Raw genomic sequence first — 17319 nt, forward strand, 5'->3', positions numbered from 1 at the left:
TTACCACCTCAGGTTTGAGGTCTATTGCAACCTCATATAACATCTTCAAAACATTTCACTTTCATACCTCACCTACTATTTTATTTCAATATAGTACCTCCGTTACACAAAATGGGTGTAGCGGAGATGAGGATGCTTCGTGGGATGTATGGGCACACGAGAAAGGATAAGATTGAGAATGAGGATATCCGAGGTAAAGTAGGAGTAGCCGAAATTGAAGGAAAGATGAGAGAAAATCGGTTCCGGTGATTTGGACATGTGCAAAGAAGGCCGACTGACGCTCCGGTTCGAAGATGTGACTACGGGACAGAGGTTCAGGGCCGAAGGGGTAGAGGAAGACCTAGGAAAACTTTGGAAGAGACTCTAAGAAAAGGCTTAGAGTACTAGGATCTAACGGAGGACATGACACAAAACCGAGTGCAATGGCGTTCTAGGATTCATATAGCCGACCCCACTTAGTGGGAAAAGGCTTTGTTGTTGTTGTTGTTGTATAGTACCTCCGTTACATTTTCCATCCATTGATCTGTTAAGAGCTGACGTGGCTACCATATTTGTGTCACGTGGCAAAAAATAATTTTTTATTCATTTAAAAATAATTAATTGTGCCACGTGGCCGCTAAAATCATGAATTAATATGCGATTGACACTACGATTACAAAGCTCTGATTCTCAACACTACAACGAGACAGTTCAGATTCTCATCACTGAATTGGTATATATGTTGCAAAACTTAATTCATCTCTGAAAAATTGTAAATTTTCTGATTCCGTTTAGTCCCTCGCGACAATCCAACAAAGCTTTGTACCTACAACTTCCTCCGCTTATTGGATTTAGATTCAGACTTGGCATCATGCACCGGAGAGGCGGAGAGTTCTGTCTTTTGTTGGATTCACACTCGGCTGGCATTGGAGACGGAAACTCCTCTGCAAACATCGCACACGTGATGGCAGAAGAGTCATTGACATAAGTACAGCGATCACGAGGCCAATAATCAGTGGCGGATCCACAGTGGGGTAGTCGGGGTCGCACGACCCCTTGGAAGCCATGGAAACAACCTTGAAGCTCCCATATGCGACCTCTTGGAGTTGGGGTCGTCGGGGTCGGACTCGCACGCCACCTCCAGTGCGATTTCCATTTTCGCTTGCTTCAGCTTCAAATCAGACACCTAAAACCCCCTCTGCATCTAATAGCTTCCAATCACAATACTTTCGGTTCTCTCCCACCGAGTAAGATTACTTAAACCCTCTCTGCTACTTCATTCTATTTCGGTTTTGAAGGAATCGTGTGAGTTAATTTGGGGGTTTTTTAGGATCTAATGGCTGCCCCTAATGAGCCGACGATTTTGGACAAGGAACAGGTGAGTGCCCTTTTCTTCATTGTTCTAAAGTTTCTACCTTTGGAGTTTGAATATGATTTCAAGTATACCCAAGATTGGAAATTCATGGTCAGATTGTTTAATGGGGGTTGGGAATCTGTGTATTCTTTGAATTGGGGGGTAATCAGATTTGGTATAGTTTGTCTAATTGGTCAATGATGGCGGTGTTTTCGACATTAGTAGTGAAACCGAGGCATTTCACGGGAGTTAGGATGGAGCAATATGGTTGATGTTAATGGATTTCTATTCTTTTTGTTATAAATTGTTGCCATAAAAGTTGTGTTATTAAACAATGTTGGCGTTTTGGAAAGACTTGAAGTTTGTTTTCAATGAATGTGCAGATTTTTTGTATGGCCGAGAAGGAGATGGAATACAGGGTTGAGTTGTTCAACAAGTAAGTTTTCTGAACGGTGTTAGATATCACAGTTCACTAATGTGGTTTTATATGGAAGGCGGCGAGGGTTGTTTCTTCAAGCCTATATTCTAGTTTGAGAAATTTTTAGGGGCTTTTTTCCGTAAGCGTGATCATTTATTTGTTTCTTTATTTTGGCTTGTACCTGTTTAACTATTATTTCCGTTGGACTTAATACTTTGTGTTGATGAGCATGTATGATTGTTCACTAAAAAACAAGGCTTCTGAACAATAGTTCTAAAGCAATCGTATTTGGTTGTCTTGTGGCTTCAATGTGTGAGCATTTTAGTCTTTTCTGTTTGTGTTATACACTTTGACTGAGCACATCTATTTAGGTTGCGAATTCTGCTTTGGTATCTGCAATTTTCCATGTCTAATACTTTGGCTCCAGTGGTTACCGGTTTTCACTTACGCATTTAATTGGTTATTGATTCAGGCTTACCCACACATGTTTCAACAAGTGCGTCGAGAAGAAGTATGAGAACCCTTTTCTTTTCTCTATTTAGTTCTTATGGACCTCTATGAAAGATACACAGCAGTTTACTTTAAGGCCCTTTTTTGAAATCTAAAGTCACTCAAGTTAGTAAATGTGAATTGTCAAATACATTCAGGTACAAGGAGTCTGAGCTAAATATGGGTGAAAACAGTTGCATTCATCGGTGCGTGTCAAAATACTGGCATGTAAGTATCTATCTGTTTCATATGATTTTAGTGCTAGTGTATTGGATTACGTTATAAGAACAATCCCAGTCATCCTTCAAATATTTTTATTTCTTCATTTCTGTTGTCGTTGATATTTGTCACTTCAATTTATTCTCTTTAGCTACTTCCACTGCATCTCCAAATAATTTCTTTGAAAAATTGGGCATTCATAGTGAAGAGTTCTTAATTATTTTGTTTTCTTGAATAATTGCCATTGTTTTCGACGGTTTGGTTACACCTTAAAATGTTGGAATGCTTCTACCTTTTCGGCAGCTTTGTTAAGGAAAAGTTATGAGGATTTTCGATGGTTTGGTTACACCCTAATAGAAGTGCTTTTATAGCACATTACTAAACATTCAAGTGCATCATGAAAAAGTTCTTTTATAGCACATTACTAAACATAGGTTTTGTTGTCCTTACAACGGTTGTCAATGACCGGGGCTTTGTACTTCGCGACCCTATCTAGATAAGTTAGGGACTCACTTTTGTTTTTCCATCCAAAATTTTTATTTGAACTTTTACACTGCGACCCCTTGGGATAAGATTCCTGGATCCGCCACTGCCAATAATCCCCACAACAACAACAACAAAGCCTTTTCCCACTAAGTGGGGTCGGCTATATGAATCCTAGAACACCATTGCGCTCCGTTTTGTGTCATGTCCTCCGTTAGATCCAAGTACTCTAAGCCTTTTCTTAGAGTCTCTTCCAAAGTTTTCCTAGGTCTTCCTCTACCCCTTCGGCCCTGAACCTCTGTCCCGTAGTCACATCTTCGAACCGGAGTGTCAGTCGGCCTTCTTTGCACATGTCCAAATCACCGGAACCGATTTTCTCTCATCTTTCCTTCAATTTCGGCTACTCCTACTTTACCTCGGATATCCTCATTCTCAATCTTATCTTTTCTCGTGTGCCCACACATCCCACGAAGCATCCTCATCTCCGCTACACCCATTTTGTGTACGTGTTGATGTTTCACCGCCCAACATTCTGTGCCATACAACATTGCTGGCCTTATTGCCGTCCTATAAAATTTTCCCTTGAGCTTCAGTGGCCTACGACGGTCACACAACACGCCGGATGCACTCTTACACTTCATCCATCCAGCTCGTATTCTATGGTTGAGATCTCCATCTAATTCTCCGTTCTCTTGCAAGATAGATCCTAGGTAGCGAAAACGGTCGCTTTTTGTGATCTTCGCTAGATTGCTCCGGTCATTAGTGTGGATAAGTATATAAATGGATAGAGATAGGAAAGCAAACACAAGATATACGTGGTTCACCCAGATTGGCTACGTCCACGGAATAGAAGAGTTCTCATTAATTGTGAAGGGTTTACACAAGTACATAGGTTCAAGCTCTCATTTAGTGAGTACAAGTGAATGATTTAGTACAAATGACATTAGAGTACAAATGACATTAGGAAATATTGTGGGAGAATGATCTCGTAATCACGAAACTTCTAAGTATCGGAGTGTGGTATCATCTTGACTTGCCTTATCTGTCTCATATGTAGATGTGGCAGGTTCTCTGGAAGTACTCTTCCTCCATCCAGGGGTGGTATCTTTAACTGGTGGAGATGCACAAGGTAATGTATCAATTTCACTTGAAGCTTACTTGTAGTTTCAGGCTTGGTCAAGCGCGATACAAACCATGTAGTAGGAGTCCCCCAAGTCGCCGAGCTAGGGGATCTGCTGAAAGAGGTGACAGACAAGGTAAAGCAATCAGAGCTCCGGCTGATTGTTCACCTTCTCCCCATCTTGCAGTAGCATGAAAGATAAAGAGAAGAAAAATGAGAAGAGATGATATGGGATACTTTTGCTTTTGAAGAAGTAACTTTCCACAAGCTTATTCTTGAACTGAGCTGGAGGGTTTTCTGGTTTCCTCCAGAGTATAAGGCCGACTGAAGAATTTGAGGGTCAAAACAAGTCCATCAAATCTAGAGTACGTTCGACCCTGCTGATATGTGATACTTTTGCTTTTGACAGAGTAATGGATGTATCGGCACGTGTGCTGTTACGCTTGTCTCCACATGCTTCCTTGTATCCTTCGCACTTGCCCTATATGTTCCTTAAGCAGATGCGGTATCTTCCCTGGAAACATAAGATGTTGAAGATGAGTACTCGAGAGCAATGCCAGGTAAGTAATCAGGTAAGGGGTTCCAGGCAGTTAGTTCCTGGCTGGGCGCTTGATTTCAAGTGCTGACTTATTGCTCTATTTCTCCTTGTCTTGCAGGTAAAAACAAGGCCAAAGGAAAAGACAGGGAAAAAGCATGATATGGGATACTCTTGCTTTTAACCCTGATGATATGAGATATTCTTGCTCTAGTATAGCTTGTTTGCAGAGGTATTATCGGGGGGAAAGAAAGCTGAATATTTCGAAAGGCTTCGTTGGGAGTGCCCTCTTAGATATGAGGAAGGGTTGAGCATTTTTGCAGGTTTGCCTGTCCGTTGGGGATGGAGGTCCACATATATAGGAGTCTCCCTAACAACAAGTAGTAATGTTATTCCTTTACCCTGCTTGGTCATAGCACGGTAGTGGGAGCTGCCAGCTTCACATGTTTTAACTCTGTCAGAGCACTTTGAAAAAGTGGTATGTGGTATCTGGCTCTCGAGATTCGGAGAACGATGCTTCTTCGATTTTTGAGAAAGCAATCATGCTGGGGGTCTGGCTCTCGAGATTCGGGGAGCAGTGTCTCTTCGATTTTTGAGAAAGTAATCATGTTGGGAGTCTGGCTCTTGAGATTCGGAGGGCGGTGCCTCTTCGATTTTGGAGTAAGCAATCTTGTTGGGAGTATTTTCTCGGATGTGAGTAAAGGTTGGGCATGTTTGCTAGTCTACCTTGCCACGAAGCACGGAGGTTGACACACAGGGACTTTCCAATTATCCAGCAGTGGTACTGTTCCTTTACCCTTGTGGGTAATAATATGGTAGCTAGACCTTCAAAATTTATGTGTCTAAACTTTGTTAGTGTTGTTTCTTTGCTATTCTTTTACCTTTCTTGGTCAGAGCGATGTAGTGGGAGCTGCAAGCTTCACTTGCTTAACTTTGGCAGAGACTTTGGCAAAGTTATCTGTGGTACCCATGAGCTATTGTTGCGTGTGGGAAGTGGGTGATTGAACAGTAAGATTCATGTGATTTCTACTTCACCAGAAGTCTTCGACAGAATGCCCATAATTTCCGCAAAGCTGAGTGTGCGTGTGACAGGTACTGACAAGGCTAGAAAAGTAGGTGCCTCTTCGATTTCTGAGATCGGCCCTCGTGGTCTCTGAGCAACCCAGCTTTTGAGAAAGCGAGCGCCTCTTCAATTGATTCGGAGAACGATGCCTCTTCGATTTTTTAGAAAGCAATCATGCTGGGGGTCTGGCTCTCGAGATTCGGGGAGCAGTGTCTCTTCGATTTTTGAGAAAGTAATCATGTTAGGAGTCTGGCTCTCGAGATTCGGAGGGCGGTGCCTCTTCGATTTTGGAGCAAGCAATCTTGTTGGGAGTGTTTTCTCGAATGTGAGTAAAGGTTGGGCATGTTTGCTAGTCTACCTTGCCACGGAGCACAGAGGTTGACACACAGGGACTTTCCAATTATCCAGCAATGGTACTGTTCCTTTACCCTCTCTTCGATTTTTGAGAAAGTAGTCATGTTGGGAGTCTGGCTCTCGAGATTCGGAGGACGGTGCCTCTTTGATTTTGGAGCAAGCAATCTTATTGGGAGTGTTTTCTCGAATGTGAGTAAAGGTTGGGCATGTTTGCTAGTCTACCTTGCCACGAGGCACAGAGGTTGACACACAGGGACTTTCCAATTATCCAGCAGTGGTACTGTTCCTTTACCCTTGTGGGTAATAATATGGTAGCTAGACCTTCAAAATTTATGGGTCTAAACTTTGTTAGTGCTGTTTCTTTCCTATTCTTTTACCCTTCTTGGTCAGAGCGATGTAGTGGGAGCTGCAAGCTTCACGTGCTCAACTTTGGCAGAGAACTTTGGCAAAGTTATATGTGGTACCCATGATCTATTGTTGCGTGTGGGAAGTGGGTGATTGGACAGTAAGATTCATGTGTTTTCTACTTCCCCAGAAGTCTTCGACAGAATACCCATAATTTCCGCAAAGCTGAGTGTGCGTGTGATAGGTGCTGACAAGGCTGGAAAAGTAGGTGCCACTTCGATTTCTGAGATCGGCCCTCGTGGTCTCTGAGGAGCCCAGCTTTTGAGAAAGCGAGCGCCTCTTCGATTTCTGAGATCGGCTTTCGTGGTCTTTGAGCAGCCCAACTTTTGAGAACCAAACACCTCTTCGATTTATGAGATCAACCCTCGTGGTCTCTAAGCAGCCCAGCTTTTGAGAAAGCAAACGCCTCTTCGATTTCTGAGCAGGCGCCTCTTCGATGTCTGAAGCTCCGTCGAGTGCAGCTTTTTATAGGGGCTGGCATTAAGTTCCAAAGCACACTTGAATCTCCACCAGTAGAAGCTCCATTCTTGCACTTCTAAGATCTTGATTTGTCCGACCTCTTCTCTCTTCAACACCTTTGAAAATGTCTGGCCCCTCCGACCGTCGTTTTGACTTGAACCTTGTTGAAGAGGCAGCCCCGCCTTGTCCAGACAACATATGGCGCCCATCCTTCGTCTCCCCTACTGGTCCTCTTACCGTTGAGGATTCCGTGATGAAGAATGATATGACCGCTGCGGTGGTGGCCAGGAACCTTCTCACTCCCAAAGATAACAGACTACTTTCCAAACGGTCTGATGAGTTAGCTGTTAAGGATTCGCTGGCTCTCAGTGTTCAGTGTGCAGGTTCTGTATCTAATATGGCCCAACGCCTATTTGCTCGAACCCGCCAAGTTGAATCATTGGTGGCCGAAGTGATGAGTCTCAAACAGGAGATTAGAGGGCTTAAGCATGAGAATAAACAGTTGCACCGGCTCGCACATGACTATGCTACAAACATGAAGAGAAAGCTTGACCAGATGAAGGAAACTGATGGTCAGGTTTTACTTGATCATCAGAGATTTGTGGGTTTGTTCCAAATGCATTTATTGCCTTCGTCTTCTGGGGCTGTACCGCGTAATGAAGCTCCAAATGATCAACCTCTGATGCCTCCTCCTTCTAGGGTTCTGTCCAGTACTGAGGCTCCGAATGATCCCCCTCCGATGCCTTCTCTTTCTGGGGCTCTACCGACTGCTGAGACTTCTCCTAAGCAACCTTTGTGAAGGCTCCATCTTGTTTGTTTATTTTGACTCATGTATATGTACATATTTGTAGCTTATCGGGGATATCAATAAATAAACTTTCCTTCATTTCAACGTATTGTGTTAAATACACCAAAACCTTCTTCGCTAAGTTCTTTGAATTTTCTTTTGTTGAAGCTTGTATGTTGAAGCTTTCTGAGTGGAGCATGTAGGTTGGGGTAGTGTTCCCTTAATTTTCCGAGTGAGGAAAACTTCTCGGTTGGAGACTTGGAAAATCCAAGTCACTGAGTGGGATCGGCTATATGAATCTTAGAACATCATTATGCTCGGTCATGTGTCATGTCCTTCGTTAGATCCAAGTACTCTAAGTCTTTTCTTAGAGTCTCTTCCAAAGTTTTCCTAGGTCTTCCTTTACCCCTTCGGCCCTGAACCTCTGTCCTATAGTCGCATCTTCTAATCGGAGCGTCAGTAGGCCTTCTTTGCACATGTCCAAACCACCGTAATCGATTTTCTCTCATCTTTCCTTCAATTTCGGCTACTCCTACTTTACCCCGGATATCCTCATTCCTAATCTTATCCTTTCTCGTGTGCCCACACATCCAACGAAGCATCCTCATCTCCGCTACACCCATTTTGTGTACGTGTTGATACTTCACCGCCCAACATTCTGTGCCATACAGCATCGCCGGCCTTATTGCCGTCCTATAAAATTTTCCCTTGAGCTTCAGTGGCATACGGCGGTCACACAACACGCCAGATGCACTCTTCCACTTCATCCATCCAGCTTGTATTCTATGGTTGAGATCTCCATCTAATTCTCCGTTCTTTTGCAAGATAAATCCTAGGTAACGAAAACGGTCGCTCTTTGGTATTTCTTGATCTCCGATCCTCACCCCTAACTCGTTTTGGCCTCCATTTGCACTGAACTTGCACTCCATATATTCTGTCTTTGATCGGCTTAGGCGAAGACCTTTAGATTCCAACACTTCTCTCCAAAGGTTAAGCTTTGCATTTACCCCTTCTTGAGTTTCATCTATCAACACTATATCGTCTGCGAAAAGCATACACTTTTGTTCTGGATTCATTTTCATAAGGATTCGACGTGATCATGGAGTGCCGGCTGTCGACTACCTGATGCCCTCCCCCTCCTCCTTTATCCGGGCTTGGGACCAGCAATGTAAAATTACATAGGCGGAGTTAATAATCCCACTCATCTCCGAAAAATCATTCTCCATCGCTCTTACAGTTCTGCTTTCTGATTAAAACTCCAAACTTTATGCAAAACTTGTTTTACATCAAACTTTTTGTGTGTAGGCTGACAAACTAGAACACTGGCTTGACTCTGTAAATCTATTTTCCTCCAATTCAGTACTGTTCAGTTCTCTCCTCCGTGCTTGGTTTTGCTGTTTTCTCTGAGAATCATTTCACTGGAAAAGCAGACTACAAAATTTAAAGCTGTACTACAATGCAAACAAAGAAATATTCCATGAGAAATTCATGATCATGCACAATTTGCTTACACTCATGAACCAGCATTGCTTCAGTAGTTTTTCTGGTTTCTCCCCTCCCTTCCTTAAACATCGTATGGTCATGTTTAATTTGTTTATGCATATTGTTACATGAACCATATTTACAGATCAGGTTGTGTAAAAATCCTTTTGAAAGGATAGTAATGCTAGAGGTAACTGAGCAAGTCATGCTTTTCTCGTTGTCTGCTAGATTATCGAGTTTATGTTTTTGATATCTTTACATTAAATTAATTCGAACAACAAAAATAGAAGATATCTGCTTCAACTAACTGTCCTTCTTTAAACAACTTGAATGCTGATCCAAAAGGAATAGGTCCTGGTCCTTTCTCTGGTCTATTTCTAATTTCTGGTCTTGCTTGTTCATTGGCATATTTGGTTGTAAATGCACGTATAGTGGTGGGTTAGCATCTGCGAGATTTGAGCTACACGCGATGACGAGCAATGTTAATCTACACAAAAATGTGGAGATACTTAGCCTAGAGCAACCAAAATTCTAAGCATCATCGCTCTAATTAAGCAAAATTGTAGCTCAGTCAATGGTACACGACTGGTTGCCGTCGAATGTGAATTTATTTCTTAATTATTTGTTAGCATGGCTCTGTCAAATATACATCTGCTCATGTACATATCTATTTCTGAGATACAGGAAGTTGTATTAAGGTCACCATTTGTGTTGAATTCTTGGTTCTGACTTCAACTGAAGACCTCAAACAAGTCTGGACCTCTTTGCATCTGTGCTTGATATTGGAACACTTTGAGATGCTTGCTGAAACATGAAGCCCATTTCGTTCAACTGAAAAGAGAAATCCATTTGGGCCTAAATGAAACTCGATACGCATCAGCCATCAAGGACAAACATATGTTTTGATTCTAAAAGATTTGAATCTCAGTATTTGAGCACAATGCCTTTACGAATTGCCCTGGAAAATGGAAATGATAAAAAAACACTTTTAACATCTCACTTAATCATGGCTATTGTTTTAAATTGATTTATTCAATTTAATAGCTAAAAAAATGTGTGTATATGACGCTAAAAAAAGTGTGAAATTATTTCCCATTGACTAAAAATGCAAATACATTATGGGACAATTACAGTTTACCACCTTGAAGTTTGCTTCATATAACTCATTTTGTTTAATGTATATCTTATATAAGCGATATTTCACATTAAAATTAATTCGAACAACGAAAATAGAAGTTTAAACTTGGATGTATAGGGAGAACACATTTATTTATCCAATTTGACCATGCCCAAGACTTCAATCTTTTTAGCCGTCATGTTAATCTTAGCAAATTATAGCTCTGTCTGAGATTCCAAAACGCTCCATAAAACCCTAGTGAGAAACCCCAGTTCACCAATCCAATCCAATCCAATCCATTCCAGTCCAGTCCAATCCAATCCAATCCAATCCAATCCAATCCAATCCATCGATACTTTCTTATGCACACAACATGTTTGATGAATTGGCTTAATTGATAAAGCTTGCATTTTAATTGAATTTGGGAATTTCAAAAAATGACGCCACGTTCATCCTCTCCCCTTGTGAACGGTTTTGCCATTTTAGTTTGGATTATCTCATGTTGATGCACAAAACCAGAAGATCTTGGAACAACGTAAATCCGACCGTGAATCATGCAAACGCCGAAGAACACAAAGATGTATCGTGGTTCACCCCAATATTTGGGCTACGTCCACACTGATGTTGATTGTATTTCTCTGTAACTGTATGTATGGATTACAAGCTCAAGGGGAGTCCTTCTGAGGAAGAGAGTGTTGTTTCTGAGTTGTTTGAGACTTGTATGTTTTGGGGTATCCCAGAGTCTGATTTGTGAAGGGGGAGGAGTCCCCTTTTATAGAATAAGGGGCTCATCCTTTTACATAATTATGGGCTAGGTAATGAGGCCCAAATGTTGAGGCCCAAAGGCGAGGCCCAATATATGGTACCAAAAGGAGTCCCTCAAGTCTTCAGTCAAGAGAGTCTTTTGGCTGGAGACTTTAAATCCAATACATGTACGGGCCGAAGTGGTTAGATGTCTTGAACCAGTACTCAACACAAGGCAATGCTCAACATAAAGCAATACACGACTAGAGGTATCACATGTTACAAGACTGCTCGGTTGAAGGTAAGGCTTGTTGCAAGGCTGCTCGGCTAGAAGCTATGCTCGCTGCGAGACGGTTGCTCGGCTGGAGGCAATGCTCGTTGTGAGGCTGCTCGGCTAGAGGCTATGTTCGCTGCGAGGCAGCTCAGCTCGTGGTATTCCTCATTGTAAGTATGTACTTTATGTCAGCGTGCACTCAATATGAGATGATTTTCGACATGATTCAGGTCCACTTGCCGGGTTCGCATATTGGGTTCTTTTAATCAGCAACAATGTTGATCAGTGGAAGTAGTTGCTCAATAATTCCTGACAATAAATGACAGTATAAGTATGACCGTATAATGAATAAATCAAATTGATAAAGTTTGCCAAGGCAATGTATTGTACTATGTGCCTTCTATAAATAAATAATTTATTCAGACGTGTGGTAAATCACATGTTATACAAGTGACATAGTTTAATGGTAGTCACAATACTCTAGGCCATGAATAAATATTGCACATGTACTTGGGTTAAATATATGTCATTAGGCAACAAATAATATATATATATATATATATTTATATTATATTTTCATTCAAGTTATTGATATCCAATTTGGTCAGATGAGGTGATAAAATAATTATATAATGTAAATGGTGTAGTGAGTGTACAGACTTTGCCACGTTTTATGGTAATGATCACTGTGATATCACATGTAAAGGAACGATTATATTATTTAACTAATATGCCATCGTGTTAATAGATAATAATAAAGTAATAAAATAATAAAATAAAATAAAAAGGAGAATCTTATCTTGTTCCCGTAGCTTTTTCAGAAAATGGGCAGAGAACATGCACTCCCTTGATGAAAGTTTCATTGTTGGTGGGCATCTTCTTTGGTGGTCGACAAAAGCTATCGGTCCTGATAATAAAGTTATTATCTCTTCAGACAATGGAGTGGGCGGGCAGCCATGCTTTCCACATCCATGCTTTCTACTTCATTTCTCGACTTTTCTCCATCTCCAGACATCATTTTTCTTTTTCTATTCTTTTTCCACTGCACCTCTGTCTCTGTCTCTGTCTCTGCACTGGTGAAATCTGAGTTCTTTCGTGAGTGGGACGCCGAGTTCCGCCATGCACGCATGCATTCGGTCATCGGAGCCGTAGAGCCCGGGGTACCTCTGAATGCATTGGTCCTGCATTTTGCTCAGCGCCATCGCCAGTGGGTAGCTGATGGCAAAACCGCCACCGCCGTACTAGAAGAAAATGTTATGCAAGTGGCTCTCCGATAAGCTTCTGATATAATAGTACTGCGTGTGGTCGTACTTCTTCAGGACCCGAACGAGGATGTCGGTAATGAAAACGGTGTCATCGTCGCCCATCACGAACCACCGGACTTCCTTGAGGCCGAGACGCAGCGTTTCGCTCACGATCCGAGATATCTGAATCATGGACTGGTGGCCCTGTTTGTTCATGTAGGCGAACCCGGAGGTGTCGTCGGAGATTTTAATCGGCAGGAGGCCGACGGCTTCCGGGTTTTTATCTTCTACTTTGCGGTCTAGCCAGACTATCCCGCGTATCGAATTGGGCTTGTACGAGAGCTTAATGTAGTTCTTCCTATGTTTCCAGAGCTTGGTGGAGGCGGCAATGCCGAAAATAATGTCTTTTATCTCCGTCGGCTGGTTTGCTTTATCGGGTTGTTGGGTTTTGAGCTGGAGCATCTGGTGTTGCCGGTGGAGGAGGAAGAGGAGAGGCGGAGAACAGTGAAAAGGTCATTGTCATCGGAGCAGGCGACGTGTGAGGTGGAGATGACCTTGGAGTGTAGACGATGTATGTGAGAGAGACGAAGTGGAGGAGCCAGACGAGAAGTTTAGGGGTGGCTCGAGATTGAAAGCCGGGTCTAGGAATTTGGGTCCCTGTGGAGCTCCGCATCTGATCCTAAATCACTATATCTTGATCTTTCTGGCTCCCTTTCATTTTTCTCTCTAAGTCCCTCTTTCCCTCAAAGCTTAAGGCTTTTCGCTGCACTCTGTTGATTCTGGTCTCTCTAAAATCCCTGGTTGCAGATCGAGTACGATCTCGGGTTGTGCAGATTCACGGTGGACAGTTGTGAGGGTTTCACGGCGATGAGATAGAAAAATGAAAGAGAACCGACATAGCTTTTCATGTCATTTCCCACAGACGGCGCCAAATGTTGATGCACAAAATCGGAAGGTCTTGGAACAACGTAAATCCGACCGTGAATAACGCAAATGCCCAAGAACACAAAGATGTATTGTGGTTCCCCCCAATGTTTGGGCTACGTCCACACTGATGTTGATTGTATTTCTCTGTAACTGTATGTATGGATTACAAGCTCAAGGGGAGTCCCCCTAAGGAAAATAGTGTTGTCTCTGAGTTGTTTGAGACTTGTATGTTTTGGCGGTATCCCAGAGTCTAATTTGTGAGGGGGGATGAGTCCCCTTTTATAGAAAAATGGGCTCCTCCTTTTACATAATTATGGGCTGGGTAATGTGGCCCAAATGTTAAGGCCCAAAGACGAGGCCCAATATATGGTACCAACATCTCCTTTTTTCTATTTGTTTTAATTTGTTTTTGTTGCCATTATCTTTTATCTATCTCTCCTCTCCATAACTGCTAACCTTTTAGATAATTTTCATGATTTTTTAAAGTTAATTATCATGTTTTGTTTCAATACGTTTTCTGTTAAGTTCTTTTTTACGTTTTTGTCCCATTTTTCTTTACTCTTTTCTTTTCTTTTTTTTTTAAATTTTGTTTTCCAATACAGTTTTTTTGTTAAGATATGGTTTTTTACCAGTTTTTCCTTCTTTTTTTTGGTTTTGATTGTGAATGAAACAAATAGGCATTTTTGGCATTTTGGAAAGCTTCTCCAAATTGGGCTCTCACTTTATATATATATATATGTGTGTGTGTGTGTGTGAATAAACTTATTATACGGTTCCCAGAGGTGGTCTAGCGAGCATAGGTTCTTGGATTCGAGTCTGACCCACGGCTTGCCCTTGCCGCTTAAGACCATCTCCAATGGTGGGCTAAAACCTAAAATTTCCCTTCCCCCCCCCCCCCCCCAAAAAAAATCCACTCCAACCCATGACCTAAAATTAAGGATAAGTTACATAGTAACCCCTCAGGTTTGAGGTCTATTACAATCCCATACAACATCTTTAAAACATTTCATTTTCATACTTCACATACTATTTTATTTCAAAATAATACTTCCGTTAGATTTTCCATCAATTGGTCTGATAAATGCTGACATGATTGCCACATTTGTTTTGATGTGGCTGCCACGTGGCAAAAAATAATTTTTTATACATTAAAAATATTATAATATTAACCCTATTTAAAAAAAAAACCATTAAAAGTTATCGTCTTCATCTCCACCCAACTTCATATCCTTCTTTCTCCTTCTCCAGCCCACCCTTTCCTTACTGTCTCTCTTCTCTTGGCCTCCCCCCACCCAACTTAAAACCCAAAAAAACTCAGCTGTAGGAGAAAAAGCCCCTTCCTTCAATCTTCATCTTCCTTCCCCAAACCCAGTCCTACACCGACCCATCAACCACCACCATACCAGAGTAATCCCCTCATCTTCCTCACTGCCCAGACATCAACCTCTGCCCAACCCTCATCTTCCTCGCTTCCGGCGTAATCCTGTTAACCACACCACGTTGCCGGTTGCAACCCTTCTCCTCGCCCACACAAAAATATCTTCTCTCTTCCTCCTATACCAAATTAAGATCCACAAACCAAGAGGACCCACTCAACCTTCTATCTCACAAAATTGAAAAATCTCATATGTTTTCTTTTCTTACTTGGGTTTATTGATGTATTTTGTTGGTTTATTGGGTTATGTAGTTTTGATTACTGGGTTTGGTTTGCATCTGAAAACAAATTAAAATATGGGCAGAGGTCTAAGAGGTGGAGCTGGTCAAGGGAAACGGGGGAGTCGAGTAGCTCCTAGAGAAGAAGAGAGATGAGAGTGAGGTGAAGACGCCGGAGATGAGAGTGAGGGGTAGGTGGAGGCCAAGAAAAGAGAGAGAGTAAGGAAAGGGTGGGCTGGAGAAGAAGGAGAAAGAATGATATGAAGTTGGGAGGCTCTGGAGGGAGAAGGAAGGGGGATCTGGGTTTGGGTTTTTCTGTTTTTTTTTTCTTTTTTTTTGAAATAGGGTTAATATTATAATATTTTTAATGGATAAAAAATATTTTTTTTCCACGTGGCCGTCACATCAGCGCAAATGTGGCAGTCACGTCAGCTTTTAACAGACCAATAGATGGAAAATCTAACGGATGTATTATTTTGAAATAAAATAGTACGTGAGGTATGAAAGTGAAATGTTTTAAAGATGTTGTATAAGATTGTAATAGACCTCAAACATGAGGGGTTACTATGTAATTTACCCTAAAATTAACCTAAAACCAAAACCTAAATGGAGGGAAAATACCAACTCAATTTTAGGCCACAAAGCAAAATGGGCCCCACCAACTGAGACTGAAACCAGGGTTGTGAACCCCACTGCCCACTCCCTACTTGCCTACTCGCTGCACGCACTAGTGTTTTTCAAAATTTTGTACCAACCCACATGGGGTTGTTCCCCCACTGTCAGACCATCAAGTAGCCGTTGGGCTACTTTTCTTCATCCAACGGTTCCGTTTAAATGGGTCGTTGGTTAATGCAACAGTCCAGGTTCAAATTAATTTTTTTTTAGTTTTATATTTATATATTTATTGAATCCAATGGCTTAAATCGAATATAATCAAATCTAACGGTAAAAAAAAGATATAAGTTTATGTGGTTTATTAAATGTCATTTGTATTAAATTTATGTGGTTTATCATGATTTTTATGTATTGATTTAGTGATTTTTCAAAATTTATCGGAATTTAAATATTTTTAGGTTAAAATGTTCATACAATTAATTAGGATAGTCTACATAATTTTTTTTTAAAAGTTAATTTAAAAAAAAATAACCTTAATTCATTTTTTGATAATCTTGGGCTAAAATTTTAAACCTAAAGAGTTGAGCAGGAAAGTTGTTTCACAGCTAAAACCTAAATTTTATGGGGTAAATATTTTTAAGTCTCCATTGGAGATGGTCTAAATGGAGCAGATTGACAGGACATGGGTGCAGAGACCGGCAGATGCCTCTGACATTGTCGCCGCCGAGGTCGTGCTGGTTCCACCGGTGGTCTATGCCTCCACGTTGCCGACGAAGACCAGAAGGAACTGCGGCAGGGAGCCCAGCTCGTAAATCTTTTTCCTTCTCTGTAATTCTAGTTCTCAATCCTCTTTCGCTAATCTCCCTCCTTCCATAGGTGCATGGTTCTATTTTTTTTTTTACTTTTTTGTTTTTTTTTTAATTTTTATTTATAAAAAAATAAGAATAGTTTATTATTATTTAAATGTTTTAACTCACAAGGTAATATTTAATTAAACTTGTGGGACACAGTTATGTGTTACATCAGCACTTACAGAATTTTTGACAGAATTATGACGGAACAACTACATTGATTTGCGACACTCGTTTTCATGCACTACATTAATCAATTTTCAATTTCAAGAACTATCTTGATGGGATGAGTCAATTTCAACGACTATTTGTGACAAAAACCCTAATATATATTTGTGTTCGTTGATTTGAGTGTATTAAATTATTGGAAAAATTAGTATCTAGTCCGTAGTTACTAATGTTCTTTGATTGAAACCTTATTAGTTTTCAGATTTTGAACGAGGTCCCTAGCATTAATGCAATAATGAATTTATATGTCAGTTACATAATTTCCAAAATAAAAAAAAAACAAATTAGAATAAGTTTGTACCCCTTAATTTTTTATAAAAAGGTTTGGAATTTTTTAATTTTATATGTACCCATTCATGTAATTTTCAAAATTTTAGTCTTAAAATGTACTCATTCTTAAATATACCAATTTTTTGTAGTAAAATGTACCCCTTTTTTTTATATAAAATCTATTCAATTTTTTTTCTAATCCATTTTTAAATTTATATGGGTACATTCTTTTTTTTTTTTTTTTAATTT

At 40.8% G+C, this 17319-nt stretch overlaps 2 protein-coding genes and 1 pseudogene across 7 annotated transcripts in view; 1 reads left to right on the forward strand and 2 right to left on the reverse strand.

The window, feature by feature from the left end:
- LOC126633087 (putative disease resistance protein RGA3) overlaps window positions 1-17319 on the reverse strand; it is a 140211-nt gene that overhangs the window by 71536 nt on the left and 51356 nt on the right. The window lies entirely within an intron of this gene.
- On the forward strand, window positions 1348-2565 carry LOC126633103 (mitochondrial import inner membrane translocase subunit TIM10-like). The gene is made up of 3 exons (XM_050303664.1): window positions 1348-1769; window positions 2224-2262; window positions 2399-2565. The coding sequence occupies exons 1-3, from the start codon at window positions 1705-1707 to the stop codon at window positions 2523-2525; spliced, it is 231 nt and encodes a 76-aa protein (XP_050159621.1). The 5' UTR covers window positions 1348-1704; the 3' UTR covers window positions 2526-2565.
- Window positions 11988-13407, reverse strand: LOC126633094 (uncharacterized; annotated as a pseudogene).

Source organism: Malus sylvestris, chromosome 8 (genome assembly GCF_916048215.2).
Source record: "Malus sylvestris chromosome 8, drMalSylv7.2, whole genome shotgun sequence".
Lineage (NCBI taxonomy): Eukaryota > Viridiplantae > Streptophyta > Magnoliopsida > Rosales > Rosaceae > Malus > Malus sylvestris.

Bases quoted from the DNA above. Each gene is read 5' to 3' on its own strand.
- LOC126633103 (XM_050303664.1), top strand. From the start codon at position 1,705: ATGAATGTGCAGATTTTTTGTATGGCCGAGAAGGAGATGGAATACAGG. The intron at 1,770-2,223 runs GTAAGTTTTCTG...TTATTGATTCAG, and splicing joins AGGGTTGAGTTGTTCAACAA to GCTTACCCACACATGTTTCA. The intron at 2,263-2,398 runs GTATGAGAACCC...AAATACATTCAG, and splicing joins AACAAGTGCGTCGAGAAGAA to GTACAAGGAGTCTGAGCTAA.